This window comes from Mesocricetus auratus, unplaced genomic scaffold, assembly GCF_017639785.1.
Source record: "Mesocricetus auratus isolate SY011 unplaced genomic scaffold, BCM_Maur_2.0 Super-Scaffold_100676, whole genome shotgun sequence".
Taxonomy (NCBI): domain Eukaryota; kingdom Metazoa; phylum Chordata; class Mammalia; order Rodentia; family Cricetidae; genus Mesocricetus; species Mesocricetus auratus.
The window spans coordinates 107,329,017-107,353,275 of NW_024429266.1; the positions used below are offsets into that span (position 1 = coordinate 107,329,017).

General features: G+C 42.4%; 2 protein-coding genes across 14 annotated transcripts in view; one reads left to right on the forward strand and one right to left on the reverse strand.

The window, feature by feature from the left end:
* Galnt11 (polypeptide N-acetylgalactosaminyltransferase 11) overlaps positions 1-10,692 on the forward strand; it is a 29,501-nt gene extending 18,809 nt beyond the window's left edge. The window contains 6 exon segments of the mRNA XM_040739290.1: positions 1,902-2,019; positions 3,243-3,395; positions 6,545-6,763; positions 8,061-8,165; positions 9,771-9,908; positions 10,050-10,692. Of these exon segments, the coding sequence (XP_040595224.1) occupies positions 1,902-2,019; positions 3,243-3,395; positions 6,545-6,763; positions 8,061-8,165; positions 9,771-9,908; positions 10,050-10,172 (856 nt within the window). The 3' untranslated portion in view covers positions 10,173-10,692.
* A 2,659-nt stretch (positions 10,693-13,351) lies between these two features.
* Positions 13,352-24,259, reverse strand: part of Kmt2c (lysine methyltransferase 2C) — a 191,967-nt gene continuing 181,059 nt past the window's right edge. For 12 of the 13 annotated variants that reach the window (XM_040739277.1, XM_040739283.1, XM_040739278.1 and 9 more), the window contains 7 exons: positions 23,633-23,769; positions 22,156-22,298; positions 21,721-21,889; positions 17,888-18,004; positions 17,485-17,558; positions 17,187-17,295; positions 13,352-15,296 (listed from right to left, as the gene is read on the reverse strand). In XM_040739277.1, coding sequence (XP_040595211.1) covers positions 15,204-15,296; positions 17,187-17,295; positions 17,485-17,558; positions 17,888-18,004; positions 21,721-21,889; positions 22,156-22,298; positions 23,633-23,769 — 842 coding nt within the window. In that variant the 3' untranslated portion in view covers positions 13,352-15,203. The remainder of the gene's footprint in view (positions 15,297-17,186; positions 17,296-17,484; positions 17,559-17,887; positions 18,005-21,720; positions 21,890-22,155; positions 22,299-23,632; positions 23,770-24,259) is intronic. The other variant, XM_040739281.1, reaches the window with a different exon arrangement.

Consider the following 24,259-nt stretch of genomic DNA (forward strand, 5'->3'; position numbering starts at 1 on the left):
CTATACTGGAACTCACTTTGTAAACCAGGCTGGCCTCAAACTAAGATTCACTTGCCTCTGCCTCCCATGTGCTGGGATTAAAGGGATGTACTACCATGCCTGGCCCAGTAAAGATGCTTAAGTAGTATAGTTTTATATAAACCCAGCCCAGAGTTCATAGTAAGAACTGTCAGTGCCTGTAAGTGTTGTGCAGCTTTGTGAGAGAGGCAAATAGGTAACTGTTTCCTGGGGTAGTGTGGGTGCCCCATGCCCTGTGTCTGTGTCAGACTAATCTCCAGTTCATCACTACAGGCTGAGTATCTCTTTGAGACTAAAAGTGCTTTAGATTTCAATTACTTTTGTTGTTATTTTGGAATATCTGCATATCCATAATTAAATATTTTGGGATGAGACCCAAGTCTAACTGCGTAATGTACTTGAGTTTCATACTTTTTGCACAAGACCTGGAGGTAACTAGATGTAGCCTTCAGGAACCTCTGTTGCAGACAAGAAGTCATATCAGTCTTTTTTAAAATGTTTTTTCAATTTTTCATACAATATATTTTGAGTCATATTCTTTCCCCTCTACCTACCCAACTTCATATTCGTTCTTAAAATCAAACACAAGAACAAAACAAAGCTCACACAAAAACACCCCCCCCCCCAAAGAGTTCATTTTGCATGGGCCTGCTTTGGGTGTGGTTGATACACCAGTGTTGAAGAAAACTGATTTTCCCTATACAGCCTTGGCTGTCTTATTTTTTATTCCTTTGAAGATACTCCCCCACCAAGCATTTTTCAGACATGTATAAATAGGTTTTTTTGTTTGGTTTTTTAAAGACATACTGGGCTCCTGTCATGTAACTGCTATACCTGTAGGATTGGTGATTAAAGCCAGGGGTTTCTGCCTGCTCTACAAGCCCCCTTACCAACCGAGCCACATCTAATCCATGTGCAAATCGTTTCTAGAGTATGTCATCTTCTCCCAAGCATTCAGCCTTCTCTTAATTTTAGTGTATTGAGTAGTTATTTTGAAAGCTTCATAATTAAAACTTTAACATCTGTTTTTGTTGTAGACAGTTTCTCTTTTCTGTGATTTACCTCTCTGGTTGCCCGGTTATTTCTGTCTACTCTTTCGTTAGGCATTCTAGAGTCCCTGTTGACTATCCTGCCTCTCTTCTGCACGCAGTTTAGGCCAGTAGATCCCACCATGAACCCTTAGCTCCAGTTGAGGAGGTTAGATGACTGGGAGTTGGGACTGAGCCTTTTGGTAGTGCCTGCTGCAGTTCTTCTCTTTGCAGGACAGGACATGTGCCACAACCTCAGCCTTGATGGCCATTGCTGGCAAGCTGCTAGGGAGGGGGTGGGCATGGCCCTCATGGGCTCTAGGAGTTAACAGAATCCCTGACCTCAAACCAGATGCCAGTAGTGGCCCCTCTAGCCTATTTTCATGCCAAGGGTGATGGCTTTAAATATTTAGAGTTCTAAAAGTGCTCAGACATTGTGGTTGTCACTGTTGGCACAGCCATCCACTGGAGAGCCACACTGAGGGTTGTCCAACTCAGAAATTGAGACTGTCTCTGTGGCAGGCCCTGGATTCAGTTTTTGTCTCAGTGCCTCAAAGGGAATTATAGTCATTTGAGTTGGGTTTCTAGCAAGCTTGATTACAGTAAGAAAAGAACTTTGATACTTAGGACATAACCTTATGCCAGATACCTAAGATAGCCCCAGCAATCCAGGAAACTCAGGTTTGTGGCCTAGCTTGTTCCCTATTAGATGAAAATGTTTCCTTTTTATTTGTTAACTTATTGTTCACCTTTTCTCTAATGACAGCTAATCTCCTGTGTCCCAGAGTCATAGAGACTTTGGAAATGATAGGTAACTGGGTTTCTTGAATGAGCACAGGCTGTGTCCTTTTCTAGGTCACCTACAATGGCTGGAGGATTGTTTGCAATGAACAGACAGTATTTCAATGATCTTGGACAGTATGACAGTGGCATGGATATCTGGGGAGGAGAAAACCTGGAAATCTCATTTCGGGTAATTCTGATTGTGTGTGTTCTGTTATTAAATTGTCTATAATGGAATATAATTGCAGTTTAGGGGCAAAGAGAACCCTCTGGCCCCCACCTATCACCCATCTGGGCCTGTCTGCAGAGTCCTTGTCCCATAGCTGACATAATTTTGAAAACACCACAATAGTGCTTTAAAAAGGCAGATTTTCTCCAAAAAATTTTCAGGTTGAAAGATACATCATTAGTTAGTTTTCTTTTTACTCTTTCTTTTTTTAGCAAAAGAAAAGGAAATCCATAAATATTAAATGTATATACACCCTCACACATGACACATGGAGAATTTATAGGAATTGACTCTCTCCTTCTATCATGTAGTGTAATGTACAGTCTTCCTGCCAGCCTGGTCCCGGAGCCGCATCAATCCCAAATGAACAGGCAGGACGCTATATTAATTATGAAACTGTAGGCCATTTGCTATGGTTTCTCATTGGCTAGCTCTGACTTAATTATTAACCCATAATTACTAATATATATTCCTATAAGGACTTCTTTCCAAGGACGGCATCCTGACTTATCCTCTCTTCCCCAGATTGCATGGCTACTCTTACTCTTGCCTACATTTCCCAGAATCCTCCTCAACTTTTAGTCCCACCCATCTTGCTTCCCTATTGGCTAACAGTGTTTTAGTCATCAACATATACACTGAAGGACTTCCCCCCATTAATATAGGTCTTGGATTGAGCCCAAGTTGTCAGACTTTTTGGCAATTATCTATCTACTCAGCCATCCTGTTCTTTTTAAAAAGTTCTCTTAACCACTGAGCCATCTCAAACCATCTCTCTAGTCCCAAGATTCCCAATATTAACCTCAGGTCTCAGTGTTCACTCTCATGCATGTACATTGCTTATGCAAGAACCCTGCACAAACATGTAAGAAAAAAGTTTATAAGAGAGTACATGAAAAACAGAAGACCAGCTAATAAACATTTCTTGTCCTTAAATCCTCAAGAGCAAGTCCATTAACACAACAAATGATAATACAATTCAGACACATGGAAGCAAATGAATGTTTCAAGAATCTGCTGCGTTTTTGATTTCAGGAAGCGCTAATTTTTAAATGCTCTACGTTCTTCTAAGTGTGTCTCGTACAAGCAGCACTTGTAGGTTGCATAGCCACCATTCATAACAGCTGGTGCATGCGCTGCTTCACAGTCTGCACTGACAGTTGTGCATGTTTGCTTCTGGCTAGATCTGGATGTGTGGCGGGAAACTCTTCATCATCCCTTGCTCAAGAGTAGGACACATTTTCCGAAAAAGGCGGCCATATGGATCTCCTGAAGGCCAAGACACCATGACGCACAACTCCCTGAGGCTGGCCCACGTCTGGTTAGATGAGTACAAGGTGAGTGCTGGCCTGTCCTTCCACTCATGCATCGGTCTCCTTGGTTGACCATCACTGCTGTGCTTTCTCTCGGGCTTTTCATCCTGGATTCACTCAGTCTTGGTTCTCACCTGACACTTGAGTGTGACCCTGTAAGCATTGGAAGCAGCCCTGTTTCAGTATGCTGATTCTTCTTGGCCCGTCAGGGTTAGGGTTCCACAGAACTGGGCTGGGCTTCAGGTTCACTCAGGATTCCTTTCCCATTTCTATCCTACTTTACACAACTTTGTTTTCTTTGCAGCCTCTTTAACAAGTATGATTTGCGTGTCAATTTTAGAGCATTTTGTCACATCAAAAAGAAGCACTGTACCTACCCTTCATGTGTCATCTCTGTCCACAAGCCCTAGACAACCACTCATCTGTCTCCTGACTCCAAAGTCTTTTCTAGACCTCTCACACATCTGTGCCCTTCTCTGTGGCTTCCACGTGGCATCTGTGTTTAGGCTGGACTGCATTGTAGCTGGACTGAGCACATCACTGCTTCCCATTGCTCAGGGATACTCCGTCCATCTGGTTGTCACCTGGTGGGCATTTGCGTTGTTTAACTCTTACGAAAATGCTGCTGTGATTATTTGCGTGCAGTTACTACTGTCATTGAAATGGGTTGATCTTGAATTCAATCTTTGTGCCTTTATGTTCTTGGATTATAGGCTTGCATGCAGTAACATGCTTGGCTAAGTACCTGGGCTCTTATTTTGTAGACAAAAGATGACTACGGGAAATTACAGTAATCAGCAACCCTGTGAGGTAAATGTAAATGCCTAGTCTGTGAAGTGCTGAGGAGGGGGCTAGGAGCAGAGACCAGGGCCTCAAAGCATGCCAAGGTTCTGTCTGTGTCCTTCCCTCTCCTAACCCAGAGCTCTGTGGAGCTCATCTCCATGTGAATTGTCATCATCTGTGTGGCTCGCTGACTGCTAGGTTCTGGCCACCCACTTAGGTTAGCAGGGTCTCACTTATTTCCACTGTCAAATGACTACACACGCTTACTGTGGTTGCTGTGTAGACACTGCATGCCTGGGAGCAGCAATTGCTTTCCTGTGAGAACACCACGTCAGAGGTCTTGTCAGAATGTGAATGCTTCATGTGGAGTACACTGGTGTGAGCTGACTGCTGAGCTATACTGTTCTCCAGAAGTACTTGCATGAGACACTGGGCTGTATCTTTTCAAAATGATAAATTCAACTCTTTCAACAGCAGGACCTGCTAGCCCATACCTTTAATCCCAGAAGAGGCAGCTGGTGTTTCAAGGCCAGCCTGGGATATACAGTGAGGCCCTGTCTCAAAAACAAAACCCCCTCACCGTTATGAGCTTGAAAGCGTGCCATCACTTAACTTTGCTGATGAAATCATACATGTATTGTATAGTGAGGTGTGTCGGTATTAGGAAGAACTGTGCAGCCAAAGACCAGTGTTTTTCAAATAAGTAGTACATGTCATAAAGTCTTACATGTGTAAAAAAGATCATTCAAAGAGGAAGCAAAACCAAATGTGAATTTCACTGGTATGATTTCTTTTTTTTTTCTCTCAATATATGTTTTATTTAAATTAGAAACGTGAATGTTTCATATCATAATTAAAATGTCAGGATTACTGAGTCGTAAGCTAGGCATGCTGCTGTGTAGTGGTCCCAGCACTGGGAAGGCGGAGGCAAGACTGTTAATGTGAGGACCGTCTGGGCTGCATGCTTGCACTGTCTCAAAAAAACTACAAATATTAAATATTTAATACACTAATAACTGTAATAATTTGTAATAGCTTTAAAAATATTCGTTCTGTTTCAACTACATTCTATTTCATGAGGTTGTAGTTTTAGTGGGTTAATATGCTTGCTGCACAAGTCTGGCAACCAGCTTGATTCCAAAATCCTACCTAAAGGTGGAAAGAGAATCAGCCCCATAGAGTTGTCCTCTGACTGCCATAAATGCACCAAGGCCCCTTCCATCATAGTAAGTTTTTCATCCAGATGACCCTGGCTGTGGTGGTGGTGTATACCTTTAATCCCAGCACTCAGGAGGCAGAGGGTGGCCCTCTGTGAGTGAGACCAGCCCAGTCTACAGAGCGAGTTCCAGGACAGCCAGAGCTGTCACACAGAGAAACCTTGTCCTGAAAAAGAAAACAACAAAACAAAAGGTTATACTAATGAATTAAAACTATTATTGTTGTTTTTGTTAGTGGTACTGTTTTTTTTTTGTTTTAAGATAGGGTCTTACCATGTAGTCTTGACTGGCTTGGGGCTACTATATAGTTCAAAATCAGGATGGCTTTAAACTCAGAGATTCTGCCTATCTCTACCTCTCTGATGCTGAGATTAAAGTGTGTGCAACCATGCCTGGCTCAGGTTTGATTTTTAACATGGTTAAGAATTGTGAATCATCAGCTCATGTTGAGAATAGAGGCCAGAGTTTGAGTCGCTCATCTCATACACAGTCTGTTGTCTTACTTACTTAGTGCTCTGTTGCTGTGAAGAGACACCATGACCACAGCAACTTTTCTTTCTTTTGGTTTTTCAAGACAGGGTTTCTCTATGTAATAGTCCTGGCTCACTGAAATCCAACTGCCTCTGCCTCTGCCTTCCAAGTGCTGGGACTAAAGGGTGTCCACCACTGCCTGGCTTGACCACAGCAACTTTTATAAAAGAAAACATTTAACTGGGTAGCTTGACTACAGTTTGGAGTGTCAGTCCCTTATTGTCATGGCAGCGCACAGGTAGACGTGGTGCAGAGAAGAAGCTGAGAGCCCTACATCTTCTTGCAGGCAACAGGACGTCAATTGAGATAGTGGGCAGTGTCTTCTGCATAGGAGACCTCAAAGCCCACCTCTACAGTGACACACTTCCTCCACCAAGGCCTTACTTCCTAATGGCCAACTCCCTTTGGGGGCCATTTTCTTTGACATCACCACATCCGCTTACTTATGAGTTTCTTTCCTCTGGTTTGCCTTCTGTCCAATCGACTATATCTTGAGTTTATGATATGGTTAGTGACACCAACTTGCAAAGTTCCCTGATACTGTAACATTAAGAAAACATAGGAGTGTTTTCCTCATAGAATGTGAATATATTTCCATCAAATTCCTTTTCTTTTCTTTTCTTTTTTTTTTTTTAAACTTAGGAGCAGTATTTTTCCTTAAGACCTGATTTGAAGACCAAAAGCTTTGGAAATATCAGTGAGCGTGTTGAATTGAGGAAGAAACTGGGCTGTCAATCATTCAAGTGGTATTTGGACAATATTTACCCTGAGATGCAGATACCTGGCCCAAATGCCAAACCTCAGCAGCCCATCTTCATCAACAGAGGGCCCAAGCGCCCCAGAGTCCTTCTGCGTGGACGGGTAAGACAGCAGTCCAGTGTTTCACTGGGCGGGGCACAGGAGGAAGGGTGTTTTTGAGGTTTTTGGTTTTGGTTTTTGAGGTCCTGTGATAAATGATTCTCTAGATTTAGCTCAGATTTAATTACATCCTCAGGGCTGGGTATTTAGCTCAGTGGTAGGCAAGCTAAGGCCCTGGGTTTGGTCCTCAACTCCAGGAAAAACAAAACAAAACAAAACAAAGTAAGGTTCTTTGGGGGATTTCCCTCTACTCAGGTAGAAAAGCTTTGAAATTTTAACTTGTTTGCTGTTTACACTGAGGTCAGAATCCTGTACCTGCTGCCTTGGAGGGACTGGGACCTTATGTAGGTTATGTACCAGCTACCAAGAGCAGAGACACAGTTGGAGAAAAGGCAGTGTGAGGTCTGCAATGATCCCTCAAAGGGAGATGAGCAGGAAGACGCAGACCTTGTTACTGTTCAGTCTCGGGTCTAGGAACCAACTCAGAGAGAGTGAAGGTGACAGTTAAGTTGGTGTGACATGCAGTGAGATCTCAGAGCCCCTCCAGTCACACTTAAGGCTTAGGGGCCTATTCTGAGCTGAGTGATTTCTAAAACTGGCATTCTGGAGGCTGACGAAATGCTTGGGTGATAAAGCACTTTACAACTCAGCGTGAGGACCCAGGTAGACACTGGTTAGTTGTGGCCCACCAGAATTTGGAAGGCAGAGACAGAAGCCTTGGAGCAAGCCTAATGGGCTCTGGGCTTGAGAGACCCTGTGCTTCAGCCTACCCACACCTGTGCAAACATCCCACATATTGTCAGAAAGCTGGTGTTCTTGCGTTTTCCCTCTTAAATTCCAAAGGCACATCTTCCAGCTTTTGTATTTCTGGAGAATTGAGCCTAGTGCTTTTCTCCTGGTTTACTTTATAAAAACCCAAACAAATATCAAGATGTTTATTGATATTTATTGATATCTCAAGAGAGATATTTTGTGCCCATATAGTTGAAATCCCTTCCAGCATAATTCTTGATCTTTGGAAGATCTTGGTGGCTCTGTATTTCCAAGTCAACATACACATAGTATACTTAAACAAACAATAAAGCAAAAACTGAAAAACCAGGGTTTTGCTGTGTAGCCCAGGCTGGCATCCAATTCATGATCCCCTTGCTTTAGCTCCATGAGCTTGATAACAGGCCTAAGTTAGCATGCATGGCTTTATTTCCTGTGTTTCTCTTGCTCCTGGGTTCTTACTTGGGATTGTGGAGGAGTACTTCCCACTCCAGGCATGGGGTCCTCAAGACACTGCTCTCTTTTGCAGCTCTCCCACCTGCAGACCAACAGATGCCTGGCAGCGCAGGGCCGCTCCAGCCAGAAGGGAGGCCTGGTGCTGCTTAAGGCCTGTGACTATGGAGACCCCACTCAGGTAGGTGACGCCTGCCGTGCACAGCCACTCTGGGCAAGGAAGCACATGTCGGAAGGCTGACCGTGACTTAAGTTGAGGTTGCAGATGACTTTAGAGAGCATTTAAAGTAACTGCTTCTGTCTTCTCCATGTCTCTCTGCCTCTGACTTTTGCTTATCAGTTGTTGAGACCTTTGTGTTTTCCACTGTGTGCTCCCCTGCCTGCAGACCCTCAAAAGTCCTCAGGAGACGGACCCGGCAGATTGTCCTGACCAACTTTACAGCTCACTGAAGGACACCAACAGAGTCTTGTTTCATTGCATCCACTTAACTTCAGCTAGTGTGTCTTTTCAGTATTCAGTTTGTTACTACAATTTCAGGCTAACTTAGAAGACAGCATAACCTAACTGATTTAAAGTCACAGTTGTCAGGACTGGCCTGTGTTGTTTGTCACTCCAATTTAGTGGTGCATTGCTAGCGCATAGGAAAGGAAAGAACACCTAGCCCTTTTGATAAATAGACTATATAGTTGGACATTTCTAGAATATACTGCCTTTACAAAAAACAACTTGTTTTGTTTGTTTTTTCACTCTGTAGACCAGGCTGGCCTCAAACTCAGAGATCTGCCCCCCCCCCCGTGCTGGGATTAATGTGCCACCACCGCCCAGCAAAATACTGAGTCAGAGGTCAGAAGCCAAGTTGCAGCAGTCAGTTTTCTTCTCTGATCACATGGGAGCAGGAATGGAACTTAGGTCATGGAGCTTGGCAGCAGGTGCCTTCCCCCCACTGGCTTGAGTTAGTTAAATGGTTTAAGTGTGCTGAGTTATGGCCATGCAGGGTTACACTGATACTATCTATAGCTCTTAGAGCCAAAGCATAATAAGCAGTGCAGTTCCCCAGCCTCACTGCTTTCATGTGCCTGCGCAGAACCTGAAACAGAACAGCACAGGAGAATTTCTCACTCCATCTGTACTCATCCTGTTTGAGGCCTGGGCCAGAAACCAAGACTATTTGCACTCACAGCGAAGGGAAACCCTGCTTCAGAGTAGCCCACATAAAGTCTGCCATATCACAACAGATACTGCTATCTGGAATTGGGGTGTGATAATTCTGCAGAAGGACTGGGCTGAAAAGCTTATGTGAGGACTGTGGTAAAAAATCAGCTTTACAGGTTCATGAATTAAGAGAATTCTGTCACCCAGCCCTAAAACTTGAAATGATTTACAGTGACACGATCACTTGAATTCAGTTAAATCAGTCTGCCACTCCCTGGGTTTCTCCCTTTGTTAAGCTGGCTGAGAGGAGAGGCTTTGCTTTGGAGGGCTTTGTCCATGGTTGACGTTCACCTTGTCACAGCAAAGGAGGCAATCATGGTGGGAGCAAATGGCAGAGGAAGCCCCTTTACTACCTGTCCAGGAATGAAAGGGAGAAGAGGAGGACAGTATGCCGCAGTCCCTTTCAAGGACTCCCCAGGTCACTGTTTCAGATAGTTGAGGCAGTGCTTTGACCTGTGTGTCTGCGGAGACTGCAGAGAGTCCATTGTGCAGTGTTATCCAGGCAGGCCCCCACTCCAGTATCTAAACCAACACTTGCTTTTTGTGTCTTTGATTTTTTTTTTTTTTTTTTAGATCTGGATTTATAATGAGGAGCATGAATTGATTTTAAATAACCTCCTCTGCCTTGACATGTCAGAGACTCGCTCTTCAGACCCACCCCGACTCATGAAGTGCCATGGGTCAGGAGGATCCCAGCAGTGGACCTTTGGGGTGAGGAGCTTGCGTACAAACATGGGGGGCAGGAGTGGGGGCTTGAGCCAATCCTAATGCTTTTATATCTTTCCTGCATGTTGTAAGGATGTTGCTAAGTAAAAGCAAGTCCTTGTTTTCTTGCCTTTTTCTTTTCCTCAGAAGAACAACCGGCTGTACCAAGTGTCTGCTGGACAGTGCTTGAGAGTGGTGGATCAGAAGGGCTCTGTTGGCTTGGCTATCTGTGACGGCTCCTCCTCCCAGCAGTGGCACCTACAGGGTTAACGTGGGACCTGGCTGGAGACAATACAATTCACCAGGTTTTGTCACACCTGCCATACATGAAGGTGCTTTATGAAGGATGTTGCTGACCCCTATCAGGCAAGAACCTTGTAGAATGAGCTTCACTGGGACTTGGGTTATTTCTGAGCTGCTGCTAAGGGAATCTTGTTTATCCAGGGAAAACGGAAAATAATTCTAGAGAGTTTGGTCTATTAGTACAAACCCAGGAAGCAGACATTTTTTATTTATTTGTTTCTCTTATTTTCCTTTGGAGATGGAATGGTTTCTGTCTAACCAGGAACTTGTTACAATTTCCTTTCATAGAGGACTTCATAGGAGATTTTTTTTCTACTATCATTTGTTTAATGTTCTTCATAGATTTTTAAAAACTGGTTGAGTGCATATTATTTTTAGCTTCAGAAATCATGTATATTTAAGAGGCATTTAACTATTATAAATTATTTTGATGACTTAACAGGCTATCTACATTAAATAAAGGATCTTTTTGATCACTTAACTAGGATTTATGCCTCTTCCGTCTTATTTGCTGTGGGGCTAGCCTGTGGTCATATGATGGGAGATACTTCATGAGTGGGCTGACAGCCCATTAAGGTAGATGGCAGTTGCTAACTTCAAGTTGCAGTTCCTTCTCTCCACCTGAGTGAATCTGGGTACAACAGTTTGCCTGTGAAACTCTTCTAAAACTGCTAAGTAGAAGTCTGCAAATACTCAAGCATGAAAATACAAAGTGATTCTCCCTGCCCCAAATTTCTGTTTGAGAAACCTGAGAGGTATAATCTCATATTGATGTTAAAAATAGAGCACAAAGCCATTTAAACCCCATTTAAGTATTTTACCTGTCATAGACTTCAAAATGCAGTGAGTGGATTTAAACCTGGCAATAGTAATAACCATGTTAAATGTCACTCAAGAAGGTTAGATTGTATAAGAATGCAAGACCAACTGCAGGCTACCTACAAGAAGCTCACCATAAAAATGAACGGATTATCCACATATCTGACAGTAGCTATGTTAACATAAGGTAGAGTAGATTTCAGCAGGGAGTGCTACTTAGGGGATAGGAAGAGAGTTCTTTCCCTATTACAAAAAGGCTCAATTCATCCACAGGAAATAACCCCAACACTTACACAGCTAACAATACATGCTGCCAAAACTAGAAACTTCAATGAGCATATCTGTCTACAGTTACAGTGAAACATTTCAGCATGCCTTTCAAAACCTTATAGACACACAGGAAAACATCATGACAATACACAGTATCACTAAGTTGATCTGGATGGGAACACTCCACTCAGTACCAGAACTCATGTTCTCAGGTATCAATAAAAATCAACTATAAAACCTTCAAATAATTTGAAACTGTGGGTCAAAGATAAAATTAAAAAGTCCAAAGATGAAAGCAAAGCACAGCGTATGGTATACTACCAAATTAATACAAATTAAAGCAAACTTGAAGCTCAAGGCAGAAGCCAGAGAGAAATGAAATAGAGGCCAAAAAGAAAAAAATCTTGGTGGCCCACAGATGCTGCTGAGTGAAGGGAGTTCATTTGTTGGGGCACAGCAGAGACTGCAGCACTGGAGAGGCAGGTTGGCCTTACACAACCAACCAGTCCTTGCTGTGCAGCCGGGGACTCACAGCAGCTCTTCTTTGCGGCCCACACTGGGAAAAGGGGCAGACAGTTTGATAGGATGTGGTAAAACAAGAACTCGGAGAGCTGCCCAAACGATGGAGACAGCAAGAGACTGTGCAGTTAAGGGTCCATCGAGGAAAAGGAGACAGGGTACTTACTTTACTTTCATGGCTAGAATGAAACTGAGTCAGAAGAATTCTCTAGAAAGCAACTTTCAAAACCTGAGCCCTGTTCCTCATATCAGAGAAACTTCAAAACCCAAACCAAGAACCTGCACAAGGAGATGCAGTCATGTGTGCAACCAATCTGGAAAAACCTTTGCAAACCACATACAAGCTTAACAATCAAGGTTGGACAGCAGCCAGGGCTGACACTAGACCAGAGTGTTAGATGAGGCACTGGGAACTAGGTTCTATTTAAGTAGGGAAATCTCAAGGCACCTTTAGCAGTGGCAGGTGACATTTCAGCTAGGCAGGCCACTGGCTTGGGTGTCTGGAGCATGAAGAAGCAATGTCAGTCAGCTCAGCTGGTGAGGGAACCACTTGGTTTGGCATCTGTGTCTGGTTTCCTTGGTATGCAGCAAAAACTTTTAGTTTGTCAGATGAGGGGGCCCATCCCAGGAAGGCAGGGTGATCCATAAACAAGGGTTACAGACAAATTTAAAGGAACAGTGTCAACACTCAGTATAAGAAATCCAAGAGTGCAAAGTGAAACTAACCTGTTTTTGTCATAGAGACTATGCCCTAATACCTTTGCACCTGGTTTCAAGCCTAGGACTCAACTGTGAACCCAAGTGTCCATAGAGTACATCAATGTTGCCCACTGGTCATATGCTGGCACTGTACACTGTCTTTGACACACATCCTTTCCTATGCTCTCACTGCCCTGGGACTGAATTTAGGTGACTAATCTGGTGGTTAAGATTGTCTTTCTTCCCATTCCTGGCCTTGATGAGGTCGTGAGGGGCCAACATCAGTCACTCTAATAAACACAAAGGCATTCATTTCCTCAGAGTCAATGTGTTCAGAGCAAGAGCTCTGAACCCATCAGATTAGGAAAGGAAGGGGCATCTGGAAATTTTGATTCTTAGTAGCTTCTTCATTCCTGAGAGATTGTCTTGTTTACATATATGTGGCCTAGGCTGACCTTACCCTCACAATCCCTCTGCTTCACTTGGGATTCAAGGCATGTACCACCACAGCTGCCTATTAAGCTTAATATAAAGTTCATTCAGATAGGTCTCTACCACAGAGTAAAACTGAAAAGCAGCTTGAGGAAAGGAAGCTTGTCTAGGCGGCCTAGCCGCAGCATACAGCTACAGGCCTGCGTTCTCAAGCGAGAGGAGAGTGAGAAGGGTCTTTAATCTGCCGTGTTGTACACCTAACCCAAGTTTTCTTCCTTATTTGACCAAGAGAGGGGAGCCCACAGTCCGGGAGCATGGCTGAATTTCCATCTAAACATCTAGACTTAGTAATTCTGACACCAAACTCCAAATATGACCACATTCCACACAGAACAAAAGGCAGATTCTATAGATGTAAAATATTTTATTTGTAAATGGTGATCTTCTAAATCTGTGTCCACAAATTCCAAAACCCATAACACTCTGTATACTTCAAAAAATTCAATTTTGCCAACATTAGATACTATTATACAGAACAGAAAACAACGAAAACCCGGTAGGACAAATACTGGTAGGATGTCAGAATATTGTACAAGAGAAGAAAAATATTCAAGAAACAAATTTCATACAGCTATTTATCAAGAGAAAAATATATACAATTGATTTATTCTGTAGGATAAAAATACATCATGCCATATACATTACAAGCTGAGAGCTGAGTCACTGAATGTACCCACAGCTCACAGTCCACTCGAACTGTGCACACAAAAACTTCATTTTATACTTAGCCTGTGAAGTGTCAGTACCAGAATTTTAAGTACAAAATAAAAAGCTAACCTGGTTCAAATGCTGATTAAGTTTCTACGAGCAAACACAAAACAGTGTTTTTTTATTAAAGAAATGTAAACAAACAGTTCATACAAACACCTTTTAAAATTACATCTTCGAAAAACCCTATTGCCGGAGTCCTGCAGCTGGGAGTATAATCACATCTCTCACTCTAGCTCTTTTTTTTTTTTTCTTTCAAATTTTTATGTTAAATAGAAGGCTAAGGAGTTGGGTTAGGTCCCTGCTACATGACTCTATTATGTTTACATAATTCTGTGTGGTTGGAAACAAAGTTCTAATCAAAACTACTTTTGCTGAAGAAAAAAATTCAGCCTCCATTTGGGTGTGTGTTTAAGCCATTATTCACAGTTATCACAAATTGTAAGCACAAAAAACCTGACTGAAGAAGTAGGGATGCAACAATAGAATATGAAACATTAGTTGAAATCATCAACAGCTATAAAAGTTGTAGTTGTAGCACAGCGCTGCTCTGTCAGAAGTTAGGTGTAGAAAACAAGCACTAATAGTTTCCAAAAAGCCCAGACACACCAGGGCAGAATTTTGGTTATTACATAATTATAATGGCATATTTAATAACACAAAATTATATTGTAACATCCCTACCACGGTTATAAGCACCCGAGCTGCTGCAGCGCCTGATAGCATTTGGTCAATAACTATTTTTATACTGTTTTTCTCAAAATATTTACATATTTGTACAAAGTAACAGGGTTTGTTAGTTCTGCAGGTAACAGCAGCAGCTTGGCTTTCTTCTAACTTTTATTTAAAAATAGCTTCATTCACTTATTCAATAATAAATACAAAAAGTTTCTCTTATTTTACAGAAATCAAAAACTACAATAAACTGACTCATGGAATCAAGTATTCAAATGTATTTAGTGCAAGTTATTATCCCTTAGCTCTATCCCTAAGGAAGTCATCTCAGTACATTCCTTGATCAGTGGTGTCCACTTGGTTAACCTCAGGGCCTGCCCCTGTCGGTAAGGCATGGCCAGCACTCTGGACAGCCTCCTTCGCTGGTGATTTCAGTCTTACATTCATAGGAAGGCCCCACCCTGGGGCAGGGCAGCCGCCGGCTCTTTGCCCCAGTAAAAGTTTCTCTTTAATGAGACTAAGAAAACAAAAACAAAACAAAACCCACCCACAAGGAAACAAGAGGAGGAAAGAAAAGAAAAAGGAACAAAAGTGCTGGACATTCTGTGACTCTGCTGACCTCAGTGCACAGCAAGGCAGCCTCAGCTGGCTCCCTCTGTGCTGTGCCTCCAGACAAAGGCCAAGGAATCAGAGCTTCAGAAGCTGTTTTTCAAAAAGTCAGAAAACAAAAATATCTTTCTGTCTGTAAAATCCAATGAAGTGTTGAGTCGCCTCTTCCTAGGGACGCGCCGCCCGCCGAGATAGCAAGGAATGCATTCAGTTCATCCACTTCCGGCAATTCACCGCTCCACAGTGACATGGAATCTTGTGCTGGTCATCTTCAAAGTCAAACTTATAGTCATAGCAGAGCTGCCCATGGCAAAGACACGGCATGAGACAGGGCAGTACCCACTTCCATCTCCCTTGCATTTCAAAAATCAGCAAATGAAAAAAACATAAGCCAAAGCCAGCCTGGGTTTGTTGAGGTCCCATGGAATCTTTTGGGAAAGTGGGGTAGGCTGGGTACTACTAAAGGAAGGCGAGCTGGGTATGCTAAGTTTCTATGTCCTCTCATAATGTTCTTTCCACCATTTTGGGCAAAATGAGGACCAGCACTCCCTCAAACTGTAGAAGGTTCCCTGGTTTGAACTTGCCATTGCCAACATCATGGCTTTCCCCTTCATGAGGATGGAAGCTTCTGAAGCTCCCTCAGACTTACTATCTGATTAGAATTTGCTACCACGGAGAGATGGAGCATTGCAGATCTACATAAAAATGATCTGGGGCTATGTTTTAATCCCCTTCATTGCCTTGACTTCCAACATCTGTACTTTGTACCTCATAACATTATTATAAGATAACGATAATAATACTGACTTCCACCATCCCAAACCTGTCTTCAGATAGCAGCTCAAGCCTACCAACACCTCATGTCTCACCAATTAATGCATCTATCGAGCACTTTCTTTTGTCCTGTAATGACAAAGTCAATGCCACTTGTATGTGGCTCAGGATGAGCTAGTGTTCCCCTCAGAGATAGAGTTGTTTTGGATCAACATTCAAATTCCAGGCCAACCAACTGGGTGGGAGGCAGTATGACTCCCATCAAATAAACTTTACACCTTTGTCCCCCTCCACATCATAAAGTTAAGTGAAGGGCAAGGCATAATAAATCTCTTGGGTCTTTCTTAACTCAGAAATCAGATGCTATCTGGAAGACTGCATAGGAAGAGAAGAAAATTGCACCTGCAGAGCAGCTATGTTGAGAAAAGAAGATACTACTACCTTTTGTTAGGTGTTTGCGGAGTTCTTCCCTGCTATAGAAGGAGATATTTCTCCACTACAGAAAACAGGCTTGGCGAAGCTAGAGGGTGTGTGCAAGATGACACACACAGGAGTCACTAGGCAGGGCCTGTCCTGGAGTAACGCATCCTGGGTCCTGGGCAACTGGATGTTTTTATATTCCTGTTACTATGGACTGTACAGTGAGTCTTAACCTAGCTACATAAGCATGTTCTTAATTTTAAAAGCACATTCTAAAAGGTCCATGTAAATAGACGTGATCTCACGCTCTGGCCACAGAAGAGTGGGGCGTCATCAAGGTGAACACACCCAGGCCTCCCAACACTGCAATTTTCTCAAGAGCTTTGCCATGGACATCAATTCCTGACTTAGGGCACTGGATTCAAGGTGTGAAAGTCAGAGCTGGGAAATGTGCGGGATGCAATTAAGACTAACAATAACCTTAGGTGAAAAGCTAGACCAAAGTCCCAAAGTAACAAATGGCATCGTAAATGGAACATTTTAAAGACAAAACACAAAACAAAACACCCACATCACATATATGATGTGGAATTCTCTTAAGTGTGCACATGAGGAGATGACTCCCCAAACTTGTACCTATAGCCTTTCCAAAAATACATCATGTGAGTTATTAAGCCCATACACCTGCCAGAGGTGGCAATTCCATGTCTTAGATGCCAAATCAATGGCAGGCAGCATCCTGAGAGGGGCATGTCAGACTGGCCAGATTAGGGGACAAAGAAGGGTGCTAAGACATGTGGATATATGTGGTGGGTGTCATGTGTCTTTCAGAACTACCACACGGAAGCCAGCATTTGCATATTTGAAGTGAGATGAAGAGATGACAAAACTCTGGGTTAGGGATAAGTGTCTAAGAATAACGTGTTGGAGACCCAGGGCTATGAACTGCTGTACCTGGAACAGACAACAGGTAGCTTTGCTCTCTCTACTCCTTACCTCCTCTCCTTTCTGGATTCTCCTGTTTGAGCTAATGATAATCTTGTGTCCTCTCTCGAAGGTCACTACTTCAGCCACACAGTTAGGGGCACAAGAATGGTTAATATACCTGCAAGACAAGTCAGAAACTGAACATGAGAACAATAAGGAGTTTTCCCCTCTAAAGATACTAATGACATTTCTACTGATGTACTAACAAAGCGAGTACAAAGACTTCGACTCCAGTCCACTGTATAGCCACAGTGGGAACATTCCTACCCAAGCAAAGCCCTCTGAACCAACTGTCTTCCTGCCTCACCTTGCAGGCCCTCCTGTGAGTGTGGCATCAATCACGTGGTCATTGTCCATGCGGAACATGTACACACCTCGGTTCTAAAGAGAAGACATGCTGTCATCAGTGTGATCTGAAGCTCTTTCCCTCTACACTTAGTCTGTACTGAAAGCACCCTGGTCACATTCCTAGACCCTAGGAAACACAGCTGATGTATTTATGATGGGTCAGTGTGAACATGAGATGGGGCATTTGTAAAGCTGGGGTATTAATCTACAGTTACATATGGGCAAGTAACACCAACTACAAAAAGATGATGGTAAAGGGAACAAACAACTGTGTAGGAGTCTGCAGCTATGGCCTCTGTTCACAACTAAATATACATGGCTGTCTTCTTCACATGTCCGTCTGTAGTCAGTTTATACAGTACCTGAGACTCATAAAGCTTCTCTTTCCTGTTTGCAACTTCATTTCGAATAATCGTTCCAATGTACTCAATGACCATGGTGTGTTTTTCAATGTCTCTGGCAGCATACAGGCCCAGTCCCTGAATAGAAGGAAAAAAGGATTGTACCCATCCCAATGTACCTGGCAGACCTTTATTCTCTTTATAAAAATGTACTGCCCTTGGAGTCTTAGCAAAAGTCACATCTAAGATTTCACCTACATTTGAAACAGGATCTCACTCAGTTGTCCAGGCAGTCCTCCTGCCTCAGCCTCCGAGTGGCTGGGATGACAGAAAATCTGAAATGCTCAACACATTGGAGTCTTATTTGGCAGTTCATACTGTCTAGACCAGTGCCTGGTAAATCTTGTAATTCACTGTAGTAGTAGCAGAAGCGGTACCGACCAAAGTTGTAGAAAATATCATATTTTAAAAAGTAAATAAAAACATTCATAGACAATCTACATTTTCTTGCCCTAATTTGGGTTTGTGATTTTGATTCTGACCAGGGAAGAAACTGTGGGAAAGAGAAATTGTAAAGATCAAGTCTTGTTTATGGTATCTGCCAGAGGCTCCTAACTGGAACACACAGTAAGGAGCGGGCAAGTCAGTGGATGTCTAAATGTCACACACTTATCCTTAAAAAAGGAAAAAGAAACTCACCCACGCAGTTTGAATGCTTCCAGGTGTAACTCAGATATGAACCAGCATATAAAAAGAATGTGGGTGCAGATCAATATTTTTTGGATCAGTGTAAGCAAACAGTTCAAACTGATGCCTGTTCTGAGAACCTAAGGTACAGTAATAGCAATGGTTGCACGATCAAGTTTAGCACAGCAGGCTCTATGTCAAATGGCATTATGATAATAGGCTATACAATAAAAGGCAGTAAAAAAAATTGAAGTTTTTTGTAAAGATAAAAAACTAGAATACCTATGGTATGTGCACAGAAATGGTATAAACTTGTATGTTTGTCTATATAAAAAAAATAAAACCATTGCAAGAAAAAAGGATACTAGAGTTTCCGAAGAGTGTAAGATATTTCATATGGGAAAACACCTAACACTGCAAGCAGGTATAAACTGAAAGGGACAAAGGTCATGAAATTCTCAGAAAGGCCAGTACAAAGGCCAGTCATGAGAAGACAGCTTCACCAGCTGTCAGGAGCTGTACCTAAGACTGTGTCTGAGGCTCCGTGGTTAAAAACATTTCTTCCTCTTGCAGAGAAACTGAGTCCAATCAATTCCCATGACCCAAATGGCTGCTTATAACAGTCTTTAATTCCTGCTCATAGGTCTCCAATGCCCACTGCTTGACTCAGTGGACACATATTCCCATAGTACACATATCCACACACAGACACATAAAAATAACAATAATTTAAAAAAAAGATCTCAGTGTCAAGCCTATACCTACCAACCTATCAAAAATATAAAAAGGTGGAAATACTTACAAGAGAAAACCAGAATAGAGTCATAGACTGCAGAAAGAAACCAGTAATTCTGGCCTTTTTGAAATATATATTACTAAGGCAAAAAGTAAATATAGTTTACATAGAAGCCTTTTTGGATTGTACCCCAGATGACTAAAACTATCAGTGCTAAGATACTGATGGCATAGCGTTTGTTGTGACACACTGTGTAATGGTGTAATCACAGTTCATCATGAAGCATCACACAATTTAATGAGAGTACAATGGAAGACCTTACTTAATGTAGAGGCCTCTGTGCATTAGTGGGGAAATGCAAGTATAAACAATATGATTCTATTTTTACAAATGTACATATGTGTGTGTTCCTCAGATACAAGCACAGAAACACTTAAGACATCTACTACTGTCACCATGGTCAATGAAAGAAATGATAAGAGAAAAGTGACAGAAAGCTGAAGCTCTCAAAGATGACTCAGATTGTGTTAATGAAGATGGCTCAGTGGATAAAAATAGTGTGGTAATCTAAGTTCAATCACTGAAGCTCATGTAAAGGTGGGAGAACAGATTCCCAGAATTGTCCTCTGAACTACAGATGTACCCCATGGCATATGCACACTCTCATACAGGTCCATGGTAAGAAAGAAAATCAACGGCACATAATGAACCACTGCTATCTAAAATGCAAATGAAGAGAAAAGCAACTGACCAGCAGAGATAGGGCACAACATGCCCACATAACCTCAAAGAGGGTCACAGAAGAGAGAGGATGTGAGACAAGACTTCAAACAAAATAAAAAGAGCAAAAAGCTCTTGGGTGGTTACTGAACATTTATAAGAAAAATCAGCCAATAAAGCAGAGGACATGGCAGAAGAGCAGAACAAGGGAACCAAAATCAGAAGTAGGAAAAAAGCCATGGAGAAGTCAGATGTCGTCTAAGTCATGAAACTGGCTGAGTCTCTCCAGAGTGGGTCTCTGGGGTGGGCAGGCCCTCAGTTTGTCAGTTTCAGAGCTCCTGGCTGATGCTGAGGGTCTCAAGAGCTATACTTGGAGACCAATGGCGGTTTATGGATACAAAGAGAAAGCAGAGGACAGGAAAGAAGAAGGAGGCTCAGGCTGAAGGTTGCAGTGTTCTAGACTAAAAGGATTCACAAGAGAAGAAAGTGATAAAGAGGGCCCTACACTAGGCATGTTTGCAAAATGTCTAAGAAGAAGATTCTAGAAACTAACTGTAAGGAGGGGGAAAGAGCTTGCACTAAACTTGTAAGACTGTACTGTACACAGAAACACTGGTTTCCAGGAAGAGGCTAGAACTTGGAGGAGGACGGGGTAAATTAACATGATTTTATGGCAGAATGGATCTGAGAATACAGATCCACTTAGGTAGTGATAGATACTATTCAACAACAAAAGGAAGTTTACAAAACAGGAGGAGCTTTATAATTCTACTTTGGGACAGGAGAGATGTTGATTAGACATGTCAGTATTAAGATCATAATGCAGGAGGTAAGGAATACAGGTTTAAAAAAATTTTTTAAAGATTTATTTATTTATTACATATGCAGTGTTCTGCCAGAAGTGGGCACCAGATTGTATTGTAGATGGCTGTGAGTCACCATGTGGTTGCTGGGAATTGAACTCAGGACCTCTGGAAGAGCAGTCAGTGCTCTTAACCTGTGAGCCACCTCTCCAGCCCTACAGGTTTAATTTTAGATACGCCACCGTCTACCATGAATGTGCAATGATTTCATGAAAAGGCAGTGCTCAAAAGCTGCAGTGTCACATGAAAGTTTTTACTGGTTTTTCTTTGTTTAAGACAGAGTTGCCCTGGAACTCGTGGTTATCCTGGCCTTACCTTCCAACTGCTGGCATTTATTTTTACTTTTCACATGTGCTTGTAAATAGCTCTGCTTAGCTGTCAAAACTCGGTGTGTGCAAAATCCAGTTTCCCCACAGTCTTTAACAAGATATCAAGATGTAAATTCCCAAGGACTGCTTTCTACTCAAGGTCCAGCACCAAGGTTTTTTTTTGGGGGGGGTTTCGAGACAGGGTTTCTCTGTATTGTTTTGGAGGCTGTGCTGGAACTAGCTCTGTAGACCAGGCTGGCCTCGAACTCACAGAGATCCGCCTGCCTCTGCCTCCCGAGTGCTGGGATTAAAGCCCTGCGCCACCACCGCCCAGCCCAGCACCAAGTTCTAAAGCTACAAACCACAGTCCTCAATGTTGCAAACTGTAAAGGTGGAGCACAGCTTTCAAAGCAAGATTCCAGGGCTGGGATCTGCTCAGTGGCAGAGCACTTGTTTAGTACACACATGTTCCTGGGTCAAATCACAGAGCCACAAACAAACAAACAAACAAACAAACAAAAACGGTCAAGCATTCCTCACCTGGATCCGAGACCGGGCCAGATACACATTAGATTTCCATTCAGTCTTCATTCTCCGGTACTGTGATGACTTAGAGTGAACAAACTGCTTGCTGTAGGGTGCGTTCAGCTCTCCAGTGACAGTGCTCTGAAATGACTTTGAGGTGCTGGTGCTATTCAAGGTGTGAGGCCTACAGTAGATGATGACATGCCAACAGGAAAATAAAAGGACAACTGAAGACACCTCTGAATAGTGTGAAAGTCAAGCCAATTAAAGGTCTTAGTGACAGAAACACACAAAAAGCTGCCTAGCAGAGACACAGTGCGTCTTGTGAAGTTGTCAGGCACATACACAGCCAGAGACAGCAGGGTTTGTAAGCAGCAGACGAATCAAGCACAATCCCACTAAGGTGCCTAGAAACCCTGGGCTGTACTATGTGAAGATGAAACAAGATACCTTAACACAAACCTCTTGACATGGGCGCTCATTTTAGGTTCAGAGCGAGCACAACCTGTAGGGTTAACAGCAAGGGGTAGCTCCATGAGAGGATTTCGGCCATATCGGAAGGTGTAGTTTTCACATGCTTCAACCCCAGGTAGCTAAAAAAGAAGGAAAGTATACTAAATGGTAACTCATCTGGCAAGGATATAATCTTCAGCTTGCCAGAAGATGGCCCAGGGTAAAAACTATTTAGAAAGGTTTTCTTCCCTGTTTGTGACCTATTTAATATAATGAGCCGGCACTCATAACTATTTGAATAAATGTGTAAATCCAATTCCAAAGCAAACCTTGGTAATCCCAGGCCACTTTTGAGAAGAAAATTAATTCTCAGAGCCAATAATACACCATCCAAGGCCCTCCTGCATCCAATTGGGGTCTGGTGTTTTAGTTTAGAAACAGAAAGTACTGGTCACAACCTAGTGAACATATTTGTATAGATGTTTAAAACTCACAAGCAGTTGGAGGTGTGTCACCTATGTGATTTAGTTCCTGGATCTTCTCATTTCTGTTAAACGTGATCAGGGTATGATGAATCTCTCTCACTGTTCTAGTAGTATTGTGGTAGATAAAGATTTACTAGAAAAGTAACTGATATGTCCAAAGATCTTCTTTACTCCACCCCCCCTTTAAAGAATTTACTCTATTCCTGAATATGAGAGAGAGAGAGAGAGAGAGGGTGTGTGTGTGTGTGTAGGTCAGAGGTCAAATTGTGGGAGTTGGTTCTGTCCTTCCACCATATAGGTCTTGGGGTTGAACTTAGGGTTGTCAGGTTTAGTGGCAGGGCCTTTACCTGCTGAGCCATCTCACCAGCTTGGTCTTCTTTTCTACAATGTTTGCTCATTCATTCATTCATTCATTCATTTTCCAGTTCTGAGAGCTCCACTTAGGACTGCAAGGCATTTGAAGCCAGCACTGTACCATTAACTAGAACCTTAACCTTCTTTTGCTTTTTTTACACTCTGAGATAGGATCTCACTAGGTTACCCAGAATGATCTTCAATTACGTGCGTCTACTTCAGCATCCTTAACCACCAGGCCTGGCTCTGGAATATAGTTCTAGTGAAATATGTTTCTCAAGTGTTACAGAGTCATTGCCAAACACACCTACACTCAGAAAAGACACTAGTCAGTGCTGCTGCAGTCTACTGCTCTCTGGGACTACCTGCCCCTTGGACAAGAGCAGCAGAATGTCAAGGAAACTTAAGGGAAAAGCATTCTGCAAAACTCCAGAACTTCATTAGGCCAAGGGCATCTCCTCAACCACGTGAATAAACAGACGTGATGATACTAAGTGCTCCTCTGAGAGAACTAAGCTTTCCAGCTAAACACCCACACTCATTTTCTCATGAGAATGGCTCAGTCCTGGAAAGTAGGAATGTTTCTTTGGGTAGTACTGTAAGCATGCTGGATCAGGCATGACCAAGACACTTACTGATTCTGCTATCCGTGCCACTGCAGAGACAGTCAAGCCAAACAAATCCTCTCCTCTCAGATACGCAGGGAAAAGCTGCAGCATTTCAGAGTTCTTTCTCACACATGCCACAGGTTCCAAAATTTTATCCCAAACATCTATATATGAACAAGAAAATAATTTTTATGGTGAATTTTCTTTTAGCTAAACAAAGAGATAAACTGGACACTGCAGAAAACCAAGAGAGGATGAAGAAGAGTCATTCATAAAGACTTACTAGTTTTTAAATAAAACCTGTTGGGCAGCAATGTAACAAACATGTTTGTTAAATGGCAGCAACTTATTTTAAAGACTCAATAAAATCTGGGGGAAAACTATGCCACCTAAAGAATGTCAAACAATAAACATGAAGGAAGTTAGGGAATTCAATTGGATATGTAACAAAGAAAACATTCAGCTAAAAGTAACTAATTCAATTAGCAATGGTTACATAGAAGCATTCCCTCAGTTGAGAATTAAACACAAAACTGGTAGTGTCTTTGGAAATATCTTTAGACAGCCATGTTTTTAAAACTATGAGAACATTTTAAAGCAGTTCTTTAGTACTGACTACATCAATAAAAATGAAAAGATAGTCATGCCTAGGAG